The following is a 17,752-nucleotide window of genomic DNA, read 5'->3' on the forward strand; positions in this document are numbered from 1 at the left end:
GTAAACTGACGATGAAAGCACCAGATAAAATGCAAATTGCTCTCTTTCATACTATGTATTTAAACCTAGGGTATATTGAATTAAATATGTCTCAAGTATTGACCTGTTATACCTTTCCTGTCGAAGAGTGTAGCATCAATTCTCCCCAATTCACAAGACAATCCCGAATTCGACGAACCATACTTGGTTCATACAATCCCATTCTTACTACAGAGCAGTGCCAAGTTATTTGTGAGTATTTGGTGTTTGTTGACGGCCAAGCCTTGACAGAGTACTGGCCATCTTAAGGTATTTTGCTGCCGAAGGTTTTGTACACAGTAACACTACGGCCCTGCATTGTCATACTGACACACAAAACGACTAGAATGTAGGATGCTGTCTCAGTATTACTGCCCAGTGACATGTCTCGGAGTGAAATTGAAGGTTTTCTGTCAGCCACACTAACCCCAGAGCTCACAGTTGCTGATCCAACCACTCGTTCTATCTAACGCTCCCGGCATGACAACGCGCATTTCGTTACACTTTGGTAATGGAACATTGTCAATCATTTTCTCACATGGATACAACATTTTCACATATATATCCAAATAACTTGGATCCCGGATAATATCAATAAAATGGTATATCTCCTAGTTTGTGTAGTATTATTGAAAGTTTTAAATATCTCGGGTTTCAGAAAGTGATATGTAAACGTTTCGGCTTACATGTATTTCATCACAATAACATTTTTCCTTACATTTTCTAACATATTTCGTCTACGGACAACATTTATAACCTCCGACATACTACAAGTTGGATTAGTCCAACTGATAAGGCCTGGCACCATATACTGTCATGTTGTGAAACAAACCAATACATCTGTCCATGTCAGATCGCCGTAAATACAAGCGGCAAAACCCTTCCTTTATCGCATCCAAACTTTGTACAAACCTGACTGTATGATACGTACGTGTTAGTGAGCGCATCTGTGAGTGATAGTGACACATGAGGAAACTCGTCACAAAAACATGCAAGGTCATGCTTGTTCATAAGTAAACAAAACTAACACCCACGTCAGGTCATATAACTTAAGTTGTTATTGTGCCCAGTTGAAAAAGATAAAACACTACTTAAAATTGCAAAATTACTCTTAACAAGATATTCAGAATTCTCAAGGACAAGAGAGCATTGACAATAAACACTGCATCCTCTACATAATCCACGGTGTTTGTCTTCCAAACTTAAACCGAACATAATTCGGTATTCGTATGATTGTCGATACTCGTGTCATGAGAGCAGCTCATAGTTTTCTTTCACTACAATATGCATATCTTTGATACCGTGCATCGGATCAGAGATCTGAATACAAAAGAAATCAATTATTGCAAGATGCGTCTTAACCCTTGAGCCACTCTGGTCTTGTTTCAAACCCGACAATTATATTTCCTATTTTAGGTCAATCAAGTTAACCTCCCTTGCAACTGCACCTTGAGGCATCTCTTAGTATTACTTAACTTTCACTTCAAATACATAAACATTCTCAGATTATCCTGTCTATTTCTACCTGAGGGCATGTTGAGCGTGTCTTTTGTTGACAAGCGTTATTCGCAAATACGCCGTGTGATACAATACGGCTGCGTTCTGTTCATACAACATATACATTCACTCTTCACATCTCAGGTAGATGGTCTACCTTTGTGATTTTCTTCTGAAGGGATGACGTAAATCCAGGGAAGGCCATTGCAGGAAGCAAATGTACTGTTAGTCCCCATGGTCCCCTTTGCCTCCAGTATGGTGATCTACCTACTGTTGTTGTCTAGTTATAGCCTGTTTATATTGTCATTTATAGTTAAAATAGTTTAATTAAATTACAAGTCTTAAATTTATTCCTTTGACAATCCAGTTTCTTTTTACCGATCTTCGTCGATCGGTGTTGTATAATTTAATTGTTAATTTACAACTTTTTAAGTCACAATGTGGCTAAAATATTACCTGTGTGACTATAAGGTTTAACTCACTCTGGTTTCCTTCGAATGAGACATGTCTGTGAACATATATAGAGGCATACGAAGCAGAAGCAGCGTGTGCCAGACAGTCCCCATCATGTATGAGTAATTGGTATTCTTGCAGCTTATCATAACCTGGAACCAATGACTCCTATATGAAGGGTCATGTAAGGCTGACAGCATATCCACTCACATTATATTGAGTTAGCATATCGCTACGCAGTATGCATTGTAATCATACGCATAAAAGAAACACGCGAACAATATGGGGCGAAATCCTTCATTTCCTACACCAAATAGAGCATATCGTGCGTAAAAATGAAACGTTGCTCACATGTCTGGATATCTCAGCACTAATGACATACTAACGAAAAGCAGGATGTTGAACATTTAATCCTCGATATTAACAGAATTTGACTATGTAATCCAGGGCTGCTTTCACGAAGCAACCTTCACTGACGTTAACCATAATTCAATTTCTTTAGCACTGCATTAAAGTTACTTTAGTGACTTATGAAATGAGGCCCTGGCATATCACGAATATCAGCAGCAGTGTCTGGTGTACACGTGATATCACCTTACTATTATGTTTCATCACTCTGGTGATGGTCACATGATACATATCTGAATATCCTCCTTGTCACAAACTTTGATAATCACAATTTAAGTTCAGTATGTGCCACCCAAGCCGTGAGCGTCCCCTTTAATTAATCAGCACTGGGAGTCCTTCTTAATGAAAACAGCCAGCCTTAAGCTGTTTATTTCCTGATACAATCACAGTCTTATTACACTATCTTTACACTTGTATTATCTAGACTGGTAAACTCTGCCTTGCAGCAGCAACAACACAGCTCCTAAAACTGCTCCACAACCGTTTCGTTCAAGAAAGATTTAATTCACTTATTTGTAGATACCTAAATATTGGAAGATTTGTTCAGCGGGACTGGCCAGAATCCGATATAGTTGTATAGCTGGATGTGCGCATGTGTTGGGCGATGCAACCTATAGGAGGGCGCGTGGTCGTATTGATCGTTCGCTATGATCAGTGAATGACGATATACAGGAGGAAAGCAGTCACTGCCACTTCAGCTAGCCACAACTACCTGATAACGTCGGTGAAGGAGCTAGATAACTTTTGTTTGCGATTCAAGTGCTTCAGAAGAGTTCAGCGGATATGTAGTGTGGGAATGGGCAAGCTCTGAGGAAACCCATGCCGCTATTTCCTTACATGATGGGAGAAAATGTTACATTTGATAAACTTCTCAGAGCATACGGCATGAACGGCACAGATGCGGCAACTGTGGTTAACGATTCCGTCAACGTCGTTCCCTGTACGAACGCCACGGGAAACGTGTCCCAGTTGAAATGTATATCAGTGGATCCGACGTCAGGAACGTTACCTCGAGAAATTACATTCCACGACGACAACTTGGTGTCTGTGATCGCTTACTCATGTCTGTTCCTTGTGGCGGCCTGTGGGAATCTTACTGTTTTTATTACGTTATTTCGTAACAGGAATATTAAATCCCGTGTCAATCTCTTCATCATGCACCTGTCCATAGCGGATTTAATAGTAACTTTCGTCATGCTGCCGTTGGAGACAGCGTGGAACATCACAGTTGCATGGAAGGCGGGTGAAGTTGCCTGCCGCATCCTAATGTTCTTTCGTGCCTTCGGTTTGTACCTTTCCTCCTTCACGCTTGTCACCATCAGCCTGGACCGGTATTTTGCAATCATGCGACCTCTGAGTTTAAACGACGCGGACAAACGAGGGAAGATAATGTTGGTCCTGGCATGGATCTTCAGCTTTGTAGCTAGCATCCCACAGGTAAGACCAAACCTGCATTTCCCAATATTAACACAAGTCACATACACCTTACGTCTCTCACCCGTACAGCACACACACACACAGAAACAATTCAAGTTACTTGTACTGAGTTTTTAACCAAAACTGTGTAATCAGTCTTCAGGATTAGGTGTTTACAGCTTTATCCAACCACGGTTTTGTCCATCGCAATGCAAAAATACGAATTATGAATCAATCATAAAAGTTAACTTATTGTGCTTTGTTCCAAGCGAATCTCTGACCGATTATTGCCGATTACGTCAGGGCCCTTAAGTTTTCACTGATACAAAATAGCAGACGTTGGCACCTTTCGGTGTCGATGTTATGACACAGAATACAAGGTGCCTCCTGTGGGGTGTCGGTGCACTGACACAGAATACATGGTACCTCCTGCGGGGTGTTGATGCACTGACACAGAATACAAGGTGCCTCCTGCGGGTATCGATGTTCTGACACAGAATACAAGGTGCCTCATTTCGTTGTCGATGTACGAACAAGATACAAATATGCGCCCTGAACATTTTGATGTACTAACACAAAATACCATTGCCCTCTTTCGGTACTCACGTACAAACACAGAATACAAGTAAGCCCCTTTCGGTGTTGACATACCCATGCAAAATGCAAGTTTTCTCTAACGATGTCCATGTACAGACAAGATACATTTTTCTTCCTTGAAGGTGTTGATGTACTGACACAAAATACACATTTATGTACAAGAAGTTTGTTCAGTGGTGCGGTGCTATAATTACACAAGATATAAGTTTGTTTCCATGTCAGTGTGAGTGCTGACAAAGAATTCAACCCTGTCGTCTGCCATTCTTGTTTCTGTATTAAATCTAATGAAAGGCATTGCGCCAGCTGACAGAATCGTCAATCTTTCGATTTTGCTAACAATAAACCTCTCTTCTAATAAAGTCTTCAATAAGTTCTTCCACGTAGTTGAGTGGACTTCCACATTGCCTCAGTCAGTGGTAGCAGCTAATGCAGGGGAACTCAGTCACGGTTGTATATTTGAGTCCTACACTCTGTTTGATTAGGAAAGTAACTTCGTCTTCACCATCTATTCCTAATTCGAACACAAACAACCCCAATCCAGTCTCCGGGCACCGGTAACAACCTCAGGAAACAAACATATTAATCACTCTTGTCGCTGTACTCCCTATTTCATTCCATTTCATATCTAAATGCATTTCCCCTATATTCTAAATCAGCTTTATGTTAGACCTATGAACCAGTTTACAGACGGGGTTGCATTTTCGTCTCAATCTTTTTTTCCGTTATTCCACAGTTACGTAGGGTCCGAATCACTCGAAAAATTGGGTTATATTTTTGCTTCATCGGTAGATACCGTAATTCAAGTGGAGCAGCCACCGTCTTTAGGTGACCATATGGTGCTGTCACAAAGTAATGTTGCATTATTCCTTAACCATTATTAAAATGTTTTCTCCCATTTGGATCGAATTCTTGGATCTCTGGTATTGCGGTGAAAGTAAGATCACCCATCAAGAGAATAGTTATCATATATAGTATCATTAAAGAACATATCTGGATACCTTCATACGATATAAACCTTGAACACAACATCATCACCCTCGCCATGACGTCATAGCACAGACGGACTTCATGATGCCAGCAACTTTGGTCGTTGCGTAGGCGATCTCGATTTGTTTCGACAATGGTTCTGACATGTAGATGAATTGAATTCAAAGGTTTTAAATATATAATTTATATTTTTCGATGTGTACGTAGGCGCACAGTCGATATAGACCAAGGGCGTCCTTTAGAGAGGTTCACCGTGAAGACGTTATCTGTAGCATCTCTTGGTACGAACGTCATGGAATCAATTTCTATCGTTTAGTATGATGCCATTCGCATGGAAACTCACTATTTGTAATTGTTTTGTTACAGGCGCATGGTTCACATAGGGACACTTGGGTATTGCCACAAGTATGAAATTAAAGTATAAATGCCTGACAAAAATGATTAAATGATTGGGTAAATCACGACTATTCAGTCATTGACGTACAGCAGAAAACGCAATGGTCGTTATCCCGATATTCTTTAACACTGACGTACAACAACAGCAGCGCAATGGTCATAAGCCCAATATTCTTCAATACTGACGTACAACATCAGTGAGTGAGTGCGTTTAGTTTTACACCGCACTCAGCAATATTCCAACTATATGGCAGCGGTCTATAAATAGTGGAGTCCGGACCAGACAGTCCAGTCCTCAACAACAGGAGCATCGATCTGCGCAATTGGGAAGCGATGACATGTCTCAACCAAGTAAGCGAATCTGGCCACCCGTCCCTGTTAGTCGCCTCTTACGACAAGCATTGTCGCCTATTATGGCAAGCATGAGTTGTCCCGGGCCTTCACGAGTGAGTAACGCAATGGTCTTAACGCCAGCGTTTCTTAACAATAACGTACAACACCGGAAACGCATTGGTCGTAACCCAAGTATTCTTTAATACTGACCTACAATATCAGTAACGCAACGGCCGTCACCCTGATGTTCTTTAACACTGACGTACGGTAGTAGTAGAACAGTAGTCCTAACTCCGATATACCTTAGGAAAGACGTGGAGCAGTACTAGTCCGATGGCCTCGGCCTCCTATACACTTCAACACTGACCAGCAGAAGCAGTAACGCGATTATCGTAACTACTATATACTGCAACACTGACGCACAGCAGCAGTGGCGCAAAGATCTTAACTCCCATTTCGTTGACACTGTCGTACAACAGACAACAGTAACACAGTGGTCGTAAATCCGATATTCGTTGACACTGGCGTACAGCAGCAGTAACACTATGGTCGTAATTCCGATATTTGTTAACACTGACGTACAACATGCCCAACGCAATGGCCGTAATCCCAATATTGTTTAACATTGACCTACAATATAGTAATGCAATGGTCGTCACCCTGATGTTCCTTAACGCTGACGTACGGTAGTAGTAGTAGTGCAATGGCCCTAACTCCGCTATACCTTAGGAAAGACGTGGAGCAGCACCAGCATGATGGCCTCGGCCTCCTATTAGAAGATAAACATCATGGGTTGGCCAATTTCTGGGTGTTATTGAGTATTTGAAGGATGGGAATATATTTGGAACGTCATGTGTTGGCCAATTTCCGGGTGTTATTGAGTATTTGAAGCACGGGAATACATTTGGAACCGACTTAATAACACCCGGAAATTGGCCAACACATGATGTTTATCGGCATTGCAAACAAAAAAATAAACCAAATGGTTTTACTCTCTGCACTCATTTACATCGAGTACGGGTACAGCCGTGAAGTGTTATCAGCTGGCCGTTTCAGCTGGTTCTCGTGGTAGCATCTGGAGCTGCTCATTTGAAACGTCATTCTGACTATACGTCACAATATGATTTGAATGACGTCACCACTCTTGATGACACAAAAAATAAAATAATTGTTTGCGCTGTTTCTACGTGTCAATACGCAGCGAACAGTCTTGCAGTTTCAGGGAATCTAATAACATTTGATCATGTTTTTCAACCAATCCGATTACAGAACACAGTAACTTTTGGTTTACAATACACTTTAACACTGACGCACAGCAGCTGTATTGAGATGGTCGTAACTCCAATATACTTTAACACTGACGTACAGCAGCAGTAGTGAGATTGTCGTAACTCCAATATACTTTAACACTGACGCACAGCAGCTGTATTGAGATGGTCGTAACTCCAATACACTTTAACACTGACGTACAACAGCTGTAGTGAGATGGTCGTAACTCCAATATACTTTAACACTGACGTACAGCAGCAGTAGTGAGATTGTCGTAACTCCAATATACTTTAACACTGACGTACATTGAAGTGTCGTTACTCCCTTACTTTAAGCATTCCATGATCTCTTGAAATCCAGAAACAAAAGCAATTTCGTAGTTACTACGCTTTAGGAAGTCACACCATCAAAATGTGTCCCAAAAATCTTCCCTTAAAGCAACTTCGCCTATCCCTTATACTTGTACCGAATACAGGCCTTTTCGCTGATTTCGGTAGAGACGGAGCAAAAATGAATGTTTTGGTTTAGTTTTACACTTTGAATGAGATTCCATTGTAAGAATTTGATGATAGAGGATGCACCTTATCATATTACCTTTATGGCGTCTACCATTCTGAATGATGAGAGGCCTGAAAACTTCAAGCTCGCATCCAACAAATGTTGTTTAGAAATACGGATAACGTAACCGTCCTTGCCCAAGGACAAAGAATATCATAGCACTGTCCTCTAATTTCCGCTTGCTTACACTGGAATGGAACTATTTACATCTACCTACATATATTAACAAAGACTTTGTCTACAGAAATCGGGGGTTAAGGAGGCCATCATTTAGTGAAATGATCAGGTTCTTTTTTTTCAAAGAACAGTCAACAACAATTATCTCTAAACCTTTTGTAGATAATAATAATAAAGCTCAGTCCATCAGCTCCGGGTACTATTCCATAGCTTGATGTATTTTCTGAGGGAACTTTTCGCGTGGGAGTGTTATTGTAGTTTTCCATTAACATCGAAGAGGAAGCTTAGTTTAATTATGACCCATCTGTGAAGTAGATTGGTAGGTAAGATATACCTTCTAAACTGGCTTGACATTTTGGTGTCCCGATCTCATGCATATTTCATTAGGTATAACGTTCTCCTTTTTATAACCAGCATATTGATTTTATGTGAGGAAGTTAAAGTTTATCACAAGATTATCGAAACAGATAAGTGCTAGTCTAGTTTATGTGCACACTATGTAATTGTTTACATAACGTCCGCCCTGGTGTCACAGCATTGACCAGAAGCTGCAGATTCCCCCCATATATACCTATATGTGTACACGAACATTATAAGTTGTTCACTGGTCACGAGGAGGACATGGGCTCATGTACCCTCGATTATTGTTTATGTTCCCTGTTCTTACCAAACAATTCAATGTTATTTTTGAACGTTTGAAGCATGAATATCGTATCGAACGCTTTACGATTCGAATCTTGCATCTTGCTGTTTTTCCCAGAGGTATTGTCATAGTAAAATCGCCGCGGTGTAAATCCTCCTCTTAGTATTCATGTGGACTACATTTGAACGTTTCGTCCAAATGTATTTATTGTAATGCGAGGCAAACGTTTTCGTAACCATCGTTAAATTTTGCAGACCACACACACACACACACACACACACACACACACACACACACACACAAACAAACACATTTAGAGTTATCTCCCTTCCATCGACTTGCACTCGCAAAACATTGGTAATTTCTGTCAGAAGATCTCACCGACATTGTCAAGGGGTAAACTCGGACACAGAAAATGGAAGCAATGATGGTTGAAGTTCACGACAGGTCTTTATATATGCTAGTACTCAAGGTAACCAGCAAGTGATGCTGGTTCCACTGCGTATTAGGTCTGTAGTTAGGCTGAATGCTGGGAAAATAGTATGGGAGGTCTGCAGGCACAAGCAATTCTGGTCTGGATGCTAGATCTAGAGGCAGAAGCGATGATGCTCTAGGAGCGCAAGTCTACAGACAGGGGCGGGGATGGTCTAGGAGTGCAGGTAAAGAGCAAGGATGACGCCGATGAGCTAGGTAAACAGACAGGAATGCAGGAAAATTTACGGGAGAGAAGCTATGTAGGTCAAGAAGTACATAAAGTCGAGAGGCAGCGCCAATGCTGGTCTAGGAGCTTGATCTTCAAGAATAAGCACATATGTTCGTCAAAGCAGGACAATATAGGTAGAACTGTACTGCAATGTATACTTTGTGGCATTGTGCATTTATAACCTGCTTCCGCTGGACCAATGTCAGATTACGGTGATCAGGTCAAATTATAGGTTAAAGAATTTGCAAGTGCCGCAGCAGAACATGGGTAGGGTGTCGTTCCTGATTTTGATCTTTTAAGGACATAGAAGCGAGTCGATTATTCCAGCTATATCCTATCTATATATAAACAAATGTACGAAAGTTAATCTATAGCGGTGGACCATTTTTTTCTGTTCGTCCTATTGATTCCGCTTATCGTACAGCTGTGATTTACTCAGTGTTTTTGTCTGAACTATCCATGCGATATGTTGGCAACTGGCAGAAGCCTGAGTGCTTTGGCTTCTACATGCAAGGTTTCCTTTCACCGCAGCCGCCGTTTAATCCCATGCTTTCGTTTCCCTTACCTACATGCTTTCAGGTACACCCTTTTCAGTTGCTTCGTGGTGAGTTCTGGTTTACACTACTTTTAGCCATATTCCAGCAGTATCACGGAGGGAGACCCCAAACAAGGGCTTCGCACCATGTGGGGAATCGAACCCGGGTCTTAGGTTTACGTAATAGCCTATCCCACCTCCCCTTGTTACTCTATTGTCCGTCCTTGTGTTAACCACTATCTGGTTGCACTAAATTGTGTAGTCTCTCACCTGACACTTTCACGTATACGAAAGTGCTTCAGGTGTGCAAGCAATAATGACACTTACATAAGACTGAAGTTCCGAGTTTGAACCCTTATTAGATAGGTGCCTTGTGCGTGAAGTCCATCTTTGGTGTTCCTGATATTGCTAAACATTACATGAAACAGAAGAACAACATACTCTGTTACTGGATAAAGAGACGCTTCTGTACCTTCTCACCAATGGTCTGTATTGACTCAGATTAGCAGGTTGAATCATTGAGCCAGTGAATTTATCAATTGTGTAATATGTCCAGTTTGTTGTCGACTTTATGACAAATTCACCAATGGCTATTGATAACATATCTTCACATCATAAACTACCTAACGCTTTTGAATTCTTCACTGACAGCACATGCTAGTTTCTTCCTCAGACGATATGAAAAGCTGAAGCTACTGCAATGTTGCTCGGTAGAATCTGAGAGGTGAAATCAGTTGAACTCTTAGGACGCACACAATCCATAAACAGCATTTGCGTTAAGTTTACTATCGGTAGCACTGGAGGATCATGCTAATGACTAACGAAGGAGTTCAGTGTCTGGGCAACTGATATACAATTTATATCAACCGGAATCTCCCTGAAACTAATTGTCACTTCGTCGATAATTCCAAATGAAGAATCAATAACACCAGGGCACGTATTAATCAGTGTTCCACCGAAAGACCTGTATACACTTTATTTCGTGTTAACTGAAGAGCTAACCTTGATCGCGGTGATCGTACAACAATGTGTGCGAATGACACGAGCAACTCCTCAGCTGAGAGTTCTTCCAGTGGTTCACGTACTGGTCAGATTAACGACGCACAAAGGCTTTAGTTGGTACTTGGGAGGCAACATGTTAGTGAGACCTTCACATACTGAGTAATGGCTGGAAAAAGCATGGGAAATATTAATGTAATGTATCCATAAAAAATCTTTCTGGCTGAGCGATCAAAAAGAATGTCTGTGTTGACAATAATTGCTGAATTACTGCGCGGCTTCTAGTGGTGATCCAGTGGACATGGAACCTGCAAAGGGAAGATACAAATAGTACGAGATAAGGAGCTTTTTTCATTATGACAACAAAAAGCATTACGTCGGGACCGTAAGTTCAGTCGGATTTATACAGCAATCCGAGAAAGACGGAGTCCGAGTTAGATAGGGTGCACTGTATTATGGATGACAACTTCCCTGCCCCTTCGTTAAGTGAATTCACCTGAAGGAGGGGCAAGGAACAGCCCAGAAACAATGTGGCATACAATAAATAAGAAGTTGTCATCCATACTATTTGCCTTTAGATATGGTTGAATACCAAATGCCCCTCAAGAACCTCTTGGAAACTATTGACCACATGTCTCTGTATAAAGGTTGGTATATAAGCATTATATTCCAGGAGCCTTTAATTGCTAGCTGAAAATTCATGGCATTTAACGACGAAGAATCATTCAGCATTCTCTCTGTCATTTAATGTGTGGGGCATTAATGTGAAGGACTGATCGAAGAAAAGAAACCATGCAAGGTTTTGACGAGCAAACCCCTTGAGTGATTACAGCGCATGATTGGGGCAACATTTTCGTCTAATTAGCAATTATCCTTCATAAACCAATATTTATGAGAGATTTACTTTGTCGTTTACAGCCTTGTTTAATTACACGCTGCCCCATTTGTGCGAATCAGGGGAACATTCTCTATATACTGCCTTCCTCTTCACGAGATTTTATAGCGCTCGACGTTTGTAAAATTTTCTTTGGGACTAACGTTAATTAGTCTTCTCGCGTTTCAACAGTTTAACGTAAATTGGTTGCCGATTTAGGAAAATAAACTCACTTGCAACGCTCTTTACTAAACATTGCTTGTAATCGTTTCTTTTCCAGCTCTCTGTTGTGTCCTTAATGACATCCTGGTGTGTCCTTAGTGACACCAATGCCACTAACAGCACTGAATTTGTGCGTCTGGCTTACTCACGTGGACATGGCATAAATTCAGTGTTCCTAATCTTTGAATTTCGTTTCATTCTAAGTCCGGTGCATTAAATTAAACTTCCGCTGAGTGAGAATCCGGCCGAAGGCATCTCTCGAGGGCCAAATCGCGTTGTTGTCGTGGCTGGTGTCACATATTGACCGGGTTAATGCCGCCTCTGTAACGAAAGGTTTGGATCCGACAGTTCGCAATAAACAATGTTGTCATCTACCAAAATATCAGTACTAAAGATCGACGTGTGATGTACATACCTAATATGTCAGAAGCGAAGGGATCCGATCTTCCTTCAGGCGATATTATTGTCACTTCTGTCCAGTACTGGTGAGAGAGAATAATCAATTTCGTTTTGTTTGCGTATCTGCAAACCCCTAAAGCATATGAACTAGCTATCTTTTGAAAGTAAGGTTCAGACACTTTACGCAGGAGACCACAGACTGATCCTATTATAAAGATGCGGACAATATAACGTCAGTTTCAAATGCAATGTATTCCAGAGTTAGCGAACATTGTTGATGACCTGACAATGACATCTGAAATGGGCGTGGCACATACATGGTTATTAACGAGAAGTAAAGATGCCACCGAACGTGCGGAACGAACTCAGTCTGAAATTCCATTAAGTTTCCAGTTTTGTTTTTTGGCCTTCATTGTATGTCTTGTCTATCTGAGATTTGCTTTAAAGGTCACATGCAACGTAAAACACAAGTTTGCAGATTCTGGTACCTCTCGGTATGCACTTACCGAAACAAATCATACAAAATGCCAATTCAACCTGTAAAGTTGAAAAAAACGCGATGAAAAAAAAGCCCGCGAAATCGGAGTTCAAACGTTTCACTAAATTCCCCCCAGCGCTGGGGGGAAAACTGGTTTCAACTCCTGTGTTGCGCTGCGTCCATAACGCATGCGCAGTGAATAGTTTCGCGGAGCATGAAACAGTATGCATGCCCAGCGTCCGAGGTCGTGAGCAGTAGTCTAATCTTGGTTGTGTACACAAACAAGTAATTAATCTACTCGTTACGTAAAACAACTTGCTAATTGTGGTAAGCAGTCTCTGTCACAGAGAAAGCTCAATGTCTGGTTTATTCACACCTATATGTCTGTCTGCTAAAGACAACATGCAATACACAGCTTCAGTCATTGACCACGTGCAATTTGAACTTAACACCTATCAGACTATACGACATAAAGAAAATAAGTTGATTTATGACTCGTGCACCCGAGTCCCGTGTCTGCCACATTATGTAATTAGGCACGTGTGATACACATGACGTTTTTATGTCTGTGGGTTGCAAACAAACTACATTCATTTTTTTCGGATGACTGGATCTGACGGAAACTGGTGCAAACTCTTGTCAGTTTCAAGTCCTGCTTTGTACTTGGACGAATGACAGATTCCAACCACGCAGTAGTTTACTATCTCTACTGACATGATTTTTTATTGGATCGAGTGCAAATTCAGAGAACATGTATTTTCCAAACCCAACATCTCTATATACATTCTTCATGGATAACGGCTTCTTTTCGTGTATATGATTTTGTTTGACAACAGTAAATGAATCCATACTGAAACGACGCATCAAGTACACAAAAAGAAGTTGTTATCCATAAAGAATCTTACTTTCTTGTGACTAAAATGCCCATCAAACAGATCATCTTTCTGTACACACAATGAACCCTCAGCATATCAGCAAATGAAACAGCCAATCGGAAGCCGTCGTTACACTTGAATGCATATCCACCCGCTATGACTGGGTTCGGTCTCCCGAGGGCTTCGTTTCGGGGGAAGTAAGCCAAAGTACAAAATATTGCACTTTTGAACCGCGATTGTACGCTTATAATTGTGTTTATTTGTTTTTTAAAAGCAGCAATGTATATTATATGCCATGAATAAGTGATAAATGTGTTTTAATTATGTTTGATTTTTTGGTTGCATGTGACCTTTAAGTTGTTCATCTTGCGCATAGTCTGGCTGAGTGTTGCTGTAAGGTGTTCTCCTTGTGCCTAATGTTCTGGTTCATAATGTACCGTGACAAAAGGTGTAAGAAATCCCAGTAAACCAGCAAAATATAACACAAATTCTAAAATATCAATAGTATGTATTGATATAAGAGCAAGATACGCTGATGTAACTAGACAAATCTAATGTGTTGAGACAAATATAATATGAACTCCTCAAAGTCTCTGTTTGAGAGTGAGAAACAATTAAACTGAATGTTACACGGCCAGCAGTCAGTCTTGGATGTAGGTCGATGTTGATAATCAGACGCAACGGCAGACACATGTAGGCTGAATGATGACACAATTCCAATATTACCCTGTGTGTAAGTCCGTGTGTGTGTCAACTCAACAACCAGGCTTCATATACACAGTCACTGATTCTTGAGCATTCCAGCGAAGTATGGCGCCTTCTCGATCGCCTCGTGCTTACCAAGAGCCAAAACACACACCAAAGACACTAACCTCTAACGCGATACCTTAAAGGCGTGCCGCTAAAACACTATTTCCGTGATACGAAATAATAACTATCACTCAAAACTCCACACATTGTGACCTAATAATAACTATCACCTAATCAATAGTAATAATACAAAAGAAAATACAGAACATGCACTCTCGTAACACTAGTTTCGAGGAGTGTTGCTTTGGGGTGTTCACCTTCTGCCTAGTTTGGATGAGTATTGTTTTCAAGTGTTCACCTTATACAGAGTTTGGGTGAGTAAGGTGTTCACCTTACGACTAACTTTATCTTACGTGTCATGTCATGTGACATTGCTTCCGTCGGCTGGCGTCATCTGTTACTTTTACGTAATTATGTGATTATGTTTGTTTTGGATAGATCAATTAAAATAAATTTTGCCGCCAGTTGTCAGCAAGCACAGTCGTTCCTATCAGTAGCATCCGTCACGCACATAATTTAAGCCGAGCTGTACGGATAAATTACTGAGAGAAGATTGGAAATATCCATTTTTTCTCTCTTGAAATTATATTATTTCGAGGAAATCCTTTACCAGTTGTCACTTTATGTTTGATGTTGACCCCATGCAGCACTGTGGAACAAGAGAGAGTGAATATTTCTATCATATTCCGCCATATTCCGAATCTGTTGCATTCTAATAGTTCTGTCATTTATGGCTCACATAAAGGGAACAAAGACGATCTCTTTGTTAAAGTCTAAGCAATATCCGGGGAAATGATCGCTGGGCTTTTCAAATGTCTCGAAGCAGAATGTGATATTGACAAGTAAAACTTAATGTGGAAGGCGATGAGCAGGTTGCCATGGTGAAGACGACTAGATCCACGGATTTCACTGATCCCCGTCCAGATGATCAAATGAGTGATTACGGTGGTAGTTGCTTCTGTGTAAAATTGATTACTCACTTCCAAAACAATTACGTCATCGTGAGTGGACGATGTGTTCGCTTACAAACAATTACCTGAACTGCTTGTTTTGTATGTTTGCAAGAAATCAATATTATTTTCAATTAAACTAGTAATGTTGGAATATAATGAACTTTCTATTCACCTACCAGCTCTTGTAACCTTTTTGAGTGGTTCAAGTTGTTTTGCTGTCCTTCCCTGACAGACGTTTAATGAGTCTTATGTATTTATGGTGAATTTAATAGTTGTTTTAGACACGTTGTACCGGAATATGGCCGATATGACTAAATCTTAACTCACTCACTTAGAGTGACTCTTGTAAGAATCTGGCATGATGAACAGGAACCATTTGTTATGGACAGATATCTTCTTTGTTGCAATGGAGATGTTGAAACAGTTGAAACTAGCATCTACACCAAAACGCCACATCCACTGCAACAAAGAAGTTGTCTATCCATAACAATTACGTCATCTTCATCATTCCAGCATCGTAAAACAAACTGTTGAACTCTAGTCAATTCATCAGTTTACATATTTATTGAGATTATCAGAGCCCGTGCTTTTCAGTTGTATTGTAGTTCAGCATAATGAATACAAGTGTGAATTTCTGAAGTGTCTAGAATGTATGTAATGGATTAAATGTATACTACATTGTACACGTCTTGCCAGCATATTTAGCTGCACTGAGGTTAAACGACGAATACGCACTGCAAAACGTCGTTTTCTCACTAACTGCATCACAACACTAACACTTAATCACACGACACTAGAATATTGACAGGGTAGCGGGGATTGTGTAGCCTGCGCACTGGTTGGCTCTGACAGAGACAGATTTGTCCTTTATCAAGTCATGATACTGACACTGCATTTCGTGACGAAATTGTGTTTGGTGAGTAAGTGAGTTTTACGCCCCACACTGCATTCCAGCTTTTTGGCGGCGGTCTGTAAATAATCGAGTCTGGGCCAGACAATCCAGTGATGAGCAGCACGAGCATTGATCTGCGCAATTGGGAACCAATGAGATGTGTCAACCAAATAAGCGAGTCTGATCACCCGAACCTCTTCCGACAAACGGTCACCTGTAAGGGTAAGCATGGGTTGCTGAAGGCCTATTCTACTCCGGACCTTCACGGGTCAGATTGTGTTGGGTGTGCTAATGTATCAACGTTCAATATAGTATAGTGATTTGGTATCGCTAAATGTTTGCTCTAAAATGGTGGCTACACAGGGTCATTATAAATTATACATACAAGCTTTCCTATTTGTCATTTTCTTAAAGACCTAAAGCTCAGAATGGTATCGGATGTTGCTTTACCAGGTATTGCAACGTCCGTTTATGGCATTTGGCATGGCCATGAGCCATATTGAAAGAGAAGCGTCTTGAAATGTTGACACAACAGGTTGCTTTTACTTCACATACTTCAGGAACAGCATTATTCTCACCCAAAGTCAATATATACCTCAAGTAACATTTAAATCATTCCAGTAGCTTTTGACTGGACACATATTTCCCAAGCTATGCCTTTTACATGAAATTCTGTAAGCCATGTAAGCTTCCTGAATGATGGCGTGCCAAACGTTTTTGATAGACATGATTGTATATCCTAATCATGGCAAAGTTGTTTTGTGTGAAGGTTTGACATGCTCAGAAATCCTTCTGTGAACACAACTTTTCACAATAACTTAATTAGGTTTGAAACTCGAACAACTGACATACATAGCCGCTAAATGTGAAACGTGAAATTTGAAATTTTTCCATTGGTTTAATGCATTATTGCAATGCTTATAGTGAATGACACTAATTGTATCGAAAACCCAAGCAGCAAAACTCCTGAATAACGATACTGATGTATGTGTATCATCGTCAGTTTTGGCATGGTGGCCTTATACGAATATACACAGTAGAGCATGTAAAAAGCCAAACTTTAACGCTCATTGAAACAGTGACATCAGTATTCAAAGCTAAAGAATTAGCACTCTCAATGTAGCTGATAATTGTGTAGGAATGCCCTACACGTTTGTGCCAACACGTTTTTACAATTTGAAACAGAAGAATTTTAATTTAACTGCATTTTTAAAATAAGGAACTCAAATTGTCAACTATGTTTGAGTTTAATAATGAGTT

The 17,752-nt window shown here is 40.5% G+C and overlaps 1 protein-coding gene across 2 annotated transcripts in view; it reads left to right on the forward strand.

Annotated features, from left to right (window-relative positions):
* The first annotated feature begins 3,072 nt into the window (after positions 1 to 3,072).
* Positions 3,073 to 17,752, forward strand: part of LOC137279211 (adipokinetic hormone/corazonin-related peptide receptor variant I-like) — a 35,293-nt gene continuing 20,613 nt past the window's right edge. The window contains exon 1 of one of the 2 annotated variants that reach the window (XM_067811712.1): positions 3,073 to 3,813. In XM_067811712.1, the coding sequence (XP_067667813.1) occupies positions 3,196 to 3,813 (618 nt within the window). In that variant the 5' untranslated portion in view covers positions 3,073 to 3,195. The remainder of the gene's footprint in view (positions 3,814 to 17,752) is intronic. The other variant, XM_067811711.1, reaches the window with a different exon arrangement.

The sequence above is a fragment of the Haliotis asinina genome, chromosome 3, assembly GCF_037392515.1.
Source record: "Haliotis asinina isolate JCU_RB_2024 chromosome 3, JCU_Hal_asi_v2, whole genome shotgun sequence".
Taxonomy (NCBI): Eukaryota; Metazoa; Mollusca; class Gastropoda; order Lepetellida; family Haliotidae; genus Haliotis; species Haliotis asinina.